At 35.0% G+C, this 7,781-nt stretch overlaps 1 protein-coding gene across 1 annotated transcript; it reads left to right on the plus strand.

Annotated features, from left to right (window-relative positions):
- Positions 1-5,292: 5,292 nt before the first annotated feature.
- On the plus strand, positions 5,293-7,781 carry LOC147397898 (disease resistance protein RPP8-like). Its single transcript, XM_086448934.1, has 2 exons — positions 5,293-5,711; positions 5,840-7,781. Exon 2 carries the CDS (start codon positions 5,848-5,850, stop codon positions 7,750-7,752), a length of 1,905 nt encoding a protein of 634 aa, XP_086305060.1. The 5' UTR covers positions 5,293-5,711; positions 5,840-5,847; the 3' UTR covers positions 7,753-7,781.

Genomic DNA, 7,781 nt, shown 5'->3' on the forward strand with positions numbered 1-7,781 from the left:
TTTCTCAAAAGGAACTATATTTTTAAACCCATTAATATGGAAAGACTAACCATTATGAAGCATTTTTTTTTTTTTTTAATATTTTAAATTCATTAAAGAGGTTGAGATAAATTAAGCATGTCATCTCGGTCTTGGAAGCAATCGAGCGAGAAAATCAAATTGAATCATTCGTGATCTGGGATGACTCAACCGATATTTTGAAATCTTGGCGCAGCTTTTGAAAACTCAGCCTAATTAACCCACATAATTTCATATTTTATATTGTTTTCGTTCTAATATTTTTATATAAGATATGATTTTGTGGTTGGGCATTTGAGCATCTGTTGAATTGAACCACCTTTTAATAGATAATAACCATTTAAATATACATACATCAATAAACTTCCAATTTCAATAAAACGACCATTACTCTTGCTCATAGTTTTTTTTTTCTTTTTCCTTAAAAAAAAAGCTCCAAGGTAGTATGGATGGCCAGCTAGAAATTACTAATAAAGCTCATCTTGGTTGTGGCCATTGAGTATTTAGCAGGGGTATTTTGGATATTTTACTGTTAAGAGTGCAACAAATCAACATGAACACGATTTAGTTAGATTCTACTATCACCCCAACTTTTACTAACAGCACACCAATTCATATGCTGCCACAGAATTAGCACTCATCTTGGTGTGTTGTTAATAAAAGTTGGTGTGCTACTAAAAACTCTTTAATTATTCTAAATTCGTAAGTGTAATGATTTTCTAACTTAACCTGACAAGATAACTCAAAAACTCATCGACATGACATGTGTAAAGAGCCATAGATCTTTGCCTCGGGATACAAAATTGCACATCCCCTCAAAATCTAAGGTTCTTTCTTTGTACATGACACGTCGATGAGTTATGCTGTCAGGTTGAATTAGGAAATCAACACTAAATAAATAATTCCCAAACCAGTACATGATTTAGTAATTATTTTGGAATGTGTATTGTCCCCTCCTCCTTGTTTATTCGTTTTTAATTCATGAGTTGATAACTTGCATGGAATCAAATGGATTGTTCTCTAATCACTTCTTCTCTTAATCATAAAAGAGATATCTTGGGATGAAATCATCTTATTTAGAGGGACGACACATATTCCAAACTATCTATAAATTAAAATACTAATTGTGTCCTTACAACTAATGCACATGGGTAAGGAGTATTTAGGATAGTTTTTATGCATGTATATCAACGTAAAAATCAATAACAATTGGATACCTTTACACATATTCCATCTTAATATTTATTATAAAATTTGAGCTACCAAGACTCGTGTTAAAAAAATTCTAGAGAGAGAAGATATGTAAAAGGAGTGAAAAAATTAATTGTTGATTGATAATCATGGATACGATAACAAACAATGATTAGTACGATAACAATCAACAATTAGTAATCTAACAACAAACAAAAGAAAATAAAATTGGATAGTAGTTCATCATTGTTAATTTCAGAGAGAGAGAGAGAGAGTTACCTGTTTCATCTCAGTAGTCTCTTGAATCTCTGATTGCCCTAGAAAAAAGGAATGAAAAAAAAATGAAGAGTAGATCATTGTTAGTTAGTTTCATAAGAGACTAACCATGATTCGATGCTTCGTTTGCCTTCAATTATGTAGCAGAATTTATCTACAATAAAAATGCAATCCACCTTAAAGAGAAGAGCATTGAAGAGTAGGTTAGATGATTTTCATTTTGAAGGGAAGTTGAATATGCATATTCCTAGCGAGGAAGTGATGATGACGATGTGAAGCATAGAGAAGACGATTGATTTGTCCATTAATGGTTTGGAGAGAAGACCGTTAGAGTTTGGAGAGAAGAAGATGAAGAGTAGAGAGAGAAGATGGGAGTTCTAAGAGACTGGTATTTGGATATAAATGGAATTTTTTTAAAGAAAAAATTTGTTAGGTATGGAGAGAGTGCAATTGAAAGTTGGCAGAAAGGAGGCCGTTGCTTCTTATCAAGCTTTACTAGTAGAAACAATTAAAGATCCTCAGGTAGTTTCCAAATCTTACCTTTTGGCTAGTTCAATGATGTTTGGTGGACCATGCAAACACTTGTGAAATGGCATTAAATACTCCTCTTTTTTTGTGGCTTCACACAAAACTGGATTCACACCAAACACTTCTTATCTAGAAGTCTATTGCTTCAAATTAAATCTCCTATTTGGCTAATAATGGTATTAAAATTCGGATTTGCTAATTATTCGGTGGGGGTTTCATTTTGGTTAGTTCGAAAAAAAATCGAGAAAGATTCGTGAAAAAGTCGGCAAAATTTCGTCAATTATACAAAATATGTTTTTGGGTTTCTTACCAAAACCCAACATCTTTAAACTCTCTAAAATCCCCGTAAATTTTTTTTTTTAATTTTGGAGGTGAATGATACAAATGTTACCATATTCCTCGATTAATTGAGGAATAGTCAATTAATTCATCAATTTGCCAATTTAATCGTTTAACCCCTAATATGGAGAATTCTACAAATTTTTTGAAAAATTCGGAGGGTTTTTGTGACTGTCTAATTGAATCCCAAGTTTTTAGTTTCCTTGGTAGTACCTACTTTAAGTTAATTAAATATAACTTTTGTGCATACATATGCATTTTTTAGCATCTTGGACTGAATCAAAGCCTTAATTGGAGAAAGATCCCCAAAGGTGCGTTATTAACTCTGAATTAGATCAAGCTGACACAGAAAAACTCTTTCAGGAGCACATTAAGGCAGTTCACGAGGTAATTCCACAACCATTTCATTGCACTTGTTAGGATTTCCGTATCAGAATTGTTGCTATTACACCATGTTGATCCTGTAATTATTGAAAGTACACGCTCTTTGAATGTCCTAGCTAGGATGGAGGCAATAAGGTTTCAAAGATCTCTATAATTGTGACCTTCTCATGTATCACATAATCTTCTATTTTGCATTTTTTTTTTTTTTTTTTTTTTTTTTTTGTGGAACAATTTGATGGGAAAAAATTTGAAGCGCCCATCCCGCTTTAAAATTTTGGTAGATCCCTCTCGCTTAGATGACATGTGGTTCTTCAAGGAGGTATCCCAAATATTAACAAAAAATAGGGGTAAAATAAAAACAAAAGAGGTTACGTGTTGTGTTGTGAGGAGGGTTCCTCCAAAATTTTGAAGCTGTCAGGCCACTTCAAAGTCAGACTCCAATTTGATGGTTACGATCATTTTAGTAGGGAATTTTTTACTCTTCGATACTCACAACAACATGTAACGATAATTTTGACATAAGTTGCACACGTTTTGGGAAGTATCTCATAAAAATAAAAAAAAGTAATGGTTGACAAATGGTAAAAATTCAGGTGCAAATAGAAGCTCTTTCTTCCCTTTAATTGTTTTATTTTGTTTAGATTTCTATTTGTTAGATTTAGGATTTTATATGAGCCTAATTCTAATTGTAAACAATTGTTGAAGTTGAATGTGTTATAATTCTTTTTAATGTTGCGGCAATAACTTAAGCCAAACTTTTGTAATTTTTGAATGGTATATTTTAAATTTTAATCTTTAATTAGGTTGTCATAAATAAGGAAAATACTAAAGTAACATTGAAATTGACATCATTTCAAACATTATTGACATGGATTTGGGTACAGAACCATAGATATTTTTTCATCAAAATACGAGTGAGACACATCTATGGTTATGTGCACACCAATGTATGAAACGATGTCAATTTCAATGGTACTTTAGTAAGATTGATAAATAATTAATGAAAGAGTCGTGTTGGGGTGACACAATGACTTGGTGGCGCGCACACAACCATAGATGCTTTTTCGCGAGATATGAGTAAAAAGCATCTATGGTTTTGCACACGCCACCATGTCATTTGTGTCACCCTTGTGTCTTCCAGCATTAGTCTTTATGAAATTGGGATGTAATAAGTAAAAGAATAATGATGAATGCACACGGTTGGATATGAGTTGACGTGGCAAGGGCACGGAATCACACATCTTTTTTCTATGTATCCCAATGAAAAAGATCAATGATTTTGTGCACTTGCCAAGTCAGTCACATACCCAACCGCATACCAAAACCACATGCATTTATCACGACTCTAAGTAAAAGGATTTACGAAATAAGCATGTGAGGGTATTTTGGTAAAAAAAAAATATTTTTTTAAGAGGGCGTTTTCGATACAAAATCCATTTTTCAAAGTGTATATATTGAACTTTAGTTTAGGGCACATGTTAACAAAAGCCTAAGTAAAATTTTGGGAGCATCTCTCTCCGAATTGATAGAGGTGAGTTAATGTTTGAATAATCATGGATGCACACAGCTGACATGGTAAGAGCACAGAATGCACATCCTTTTCTAGTGTATCCCGTTGAAAGAGATCTATGATTTTGTGCAATTAGCACGTCAGCCGCATAGTCAATCTCATACCCAAATCGCATGCATTGCTTTCTCTTTCTTTTCCACCGACAACGAGTCAGTTTTGGTATCTTTAGATGAAGAAGGTACAATAATTGCTTTAGAGAGAGAGAGAGAGATGGAGAAGACCTTGACTCCAATAATGATGTCCATCTCTTATCTCACGTGTTATTTATTTAAAGAAAAAAAAATTATTTTCTTAAAATTATTTTTTTTAAGGGCATGTGTACAAAAATCATAGATATTTTTCATCGAGATACGAGGGAGAAGTATCTATGGTTACGTGCACACCAATGTTTGAAAGGATATCAATTTCAATGTTATTCTAGCACGACTCGATAAATAATTTAAGAAATTGGGATGTTATAAGTAAAAAGGTCTTGTTAATGACTTAACGAATGCAATACGTAAACCTTGGAATAAGTAAGTGAGGGGATTTTGGTAGAAGCATATTTTTAATTGGTATCTTCAATACAAATTTGTTGCACTTTGGAGGGCACATGTTAACAAGATGCTAAGTAAAATTTGGGGTGACAATAGCATCTCTCTTCGAAAAAGGTCGAGTTAATGTTTTGCTTTCTCTTCCTTCTGCACCGACAATAGGGTTAGTTTTGGTATTCGTTAAAGAAAGAGTGTAATCGAGAGAGAGATGGGCAAGACCTTGACTCCATCTCTTATATTTTTCTTTCTCTTTATTTTGCACCGAAAGTGGGGTTAGTATTGGTAATCTTTAGAGAAGGTACACTAATTGGTTTAGAAAAGTGAGAGAGAGAGAGAGAGAGAGAGAGAGAGAGAGAGAGAGACGACCTGGACTCCAATGATGTCCATATATCTTGTGGAGTACGATTCTCGGATCTCTTGACATGAGGCAATCTTCAGATTTTCATTACCGACCCACCGAGCTATATGTGACTTTTCGAGCTTCATAAGTTCAAGTCGGATGAACTGGGAGCTAGATGTGACAGGTGTAATGTGACAAGTATGGCAACACTGTCACTGACAAAGTAGATGTGACAACTCCTAACCTGACATATCGGTTGGAACTACCCAATCCTAACAGAGCAGGTATAACAACTCCTGTAAGTGTCAGCTCAAAAAGCAAGTGCAACCACTCTGACAAAGATCATTAGAAATGTCTTGGGAAATCCACCCATCAGGAACCCCATAAACACCAGGATGCAATTCCAACTAAGGGTGAGGAAAATCTTTTCTTAGAACTCTTTAGTACCTCGACACTAATTATAACTTGATCGTCGGAGTGGTCTTGTAACAAGCTGCCCACCGAGCCAAGAGCTTTGAAGGGAGATCTTGAGGTAAAGCGAAAAAACACATCTACATATCCCTTATCTCATCTGTTATTTATTTATTTAAACAAACGAAAGCTTCTTGTTTTCTTAAACCTCAAAGAGTTTTGATTTTATTTGTTTCTTCACATAATTAGGAGAATTAATGGAAGAAGTCGTAGCAACCATTTTCCTTCGGAAATTAAATTCACTATTACATGAGGAGTCCGAAATATTTGGTGGTCTAGAAGACGAAATCCTACTTCTCAAGTCGCAACTTTCACATCTAAATTCTCATATCCAACCTTTCCAGAAGAAACTCTTTGAAATTGGTTACTTCATGCATAAATTCGATTACTTCCGGACTACAGAAAATGGTGCCACGTCCAAGATACTAAGCATCGAATTGAAAGAATCGATTCACAATTGGTTGGTTAGGTTCAGAGAAACCATCCATGATGCCGATGATTGTATTGTGCTATTCATCATTCAGATGAATAATAATAACAAAGATGGGTTGGACGACTCAGATCGAATAGTGGCTGCTGCTCTGCTCGGATGTGAATTGAGAATTATCAACGAATGTCTCGTCGAAATTCTGGATGCCAAGTCTCAACTGGATACCTCAATTGCATCGTTGTCAATTGAACATAGTGCTATTATTGATGATGAAGGTGAAAATTCTTTTATACAAAAATTTACTACTTTATCGATAGACCTTAAATCCTGCCTCATGTACTCTTGGTTTTACCTTCGAATTTTGGGTAGAGATAAAGACAATTTGGTTGAGCTATTAATGGCCCACAGTCTAATTGAAGAAATTCCAGGAGGAGAGAGAATGGAGGATATTGTTGAAGGCAAAATCAACAAGTTAATTGAACTAGGAATGGTTCAAGTTCCAGATGAACAACAGCCCGATTTTCTTCATTGCTCTGTTCCCAAGCCATATCGTTACTTTGATGCTCTATATATTTTATTACACAGCTCTCATTTGAATCCCGTGGAAATGAAATTATACAATTTGAAATTGTTGTGGGTGTTGGAACTCGAATGCTACGATTATGAAAGTAACACTACAATAGAAGAAGTGGGAAATCTGATACACCTAAGATATCTAAAATTGAATTTTTATAAGTTAGAGAAGCTTCCAGAGAGTATAGGCAATCTTCGAAACCTCCAAACTTTGAATATTGAATGTCCTTCGTTGAAAGAACTACCAAGTGGAATTCTGAATCTACTACAGTTAAGGCACCTTAAAAGATACAGTTTTGAGGACCAACGAAGTTTGGGCCTTATAGGGATAGGACGATTGACGAACCTCCAGACTTTGAGTGGTATAGACGTCGGTGATGGCATTGCCAGTGAGTTAAGTAACTTAACCCAAATCAAACAACTTCAAATTGATGAGTTGAGGGAAGAAGATGCAAGTGAGTTATATGCTTCTATAATGAAGATGACTGGACTTCTCTCCTTGTCTCTATCAGCAACCTCTGAAGACTATGTTGCCATGGAAAAAGGCTATTTTACCATGGAAGACTTCCTACCTTCATTGAAGCCATTCTCACCTCCGCCTCTCCTTCAAAAGCTTCATTTAGCAGGGTGGTTACAGGAAATGCCTGATTGGTTCAGCTCCATGAAAAACGTCACTCAATTAGTTTTAAGGGGTTCTAATCTACTCGAGAACCCAGCTTCTGTCCTTGAGTCTCTTCCTAACTTGAAATTTCTTAAATTAGTTGACGCTTACACAGCAAGGTATATTGGTAGAAAGTTTTGCAGGTCTGGTGGGTTTCCTAGTCTAGAGACTCTCATTATTGAATCCAAATCTCTAATTGAATGGACGGAACTTGAAGAAGGATCTTTTCCAAGCTTGAAGTTCCTCTGCTTCAGATGTCCGAGTTTGACAACTCTCCCTGAAGGTTTGCAATTAATCACCACACTCAAAAAATTGGATGTGGACCATTTACATGATGATCTTGAACGGAAGTTGAGTTCTCATGGAGGCCCAGAGAATTATAAGATCAAACACATCCCAAGCATATCCAAAGATGGGTGTTATAGTATTAAATTTTAGTTCTTCCATCAATTTATGTATGTATATTG

The sequence above is a fragment of the Akebia trifoliata genome, chromosome 7 (assembly GCF_017979445.1).
Source record: "Akebia trifoliata isolate Shusen 1 chromosome 7, ASM1797944v1, whole genome shotgun sequence".
NCBI classification, from domain to species: Eukaryota; Viridiplantae; Streptophyta; class Magnoliopsida; order Ranunculales; family Lardizabalaceae; genus Akebia; species Akebia trifoliata.

Excerpts from the sequence above, each read along its gene's own strand:
- LOC147397898 (XM_086448934.1), top strand. The coding sequence starts at position 5,848 with ATGGAAGAAGTCGTAGCAACCATTTTCCTTCGGAAATTAAATTCACTA.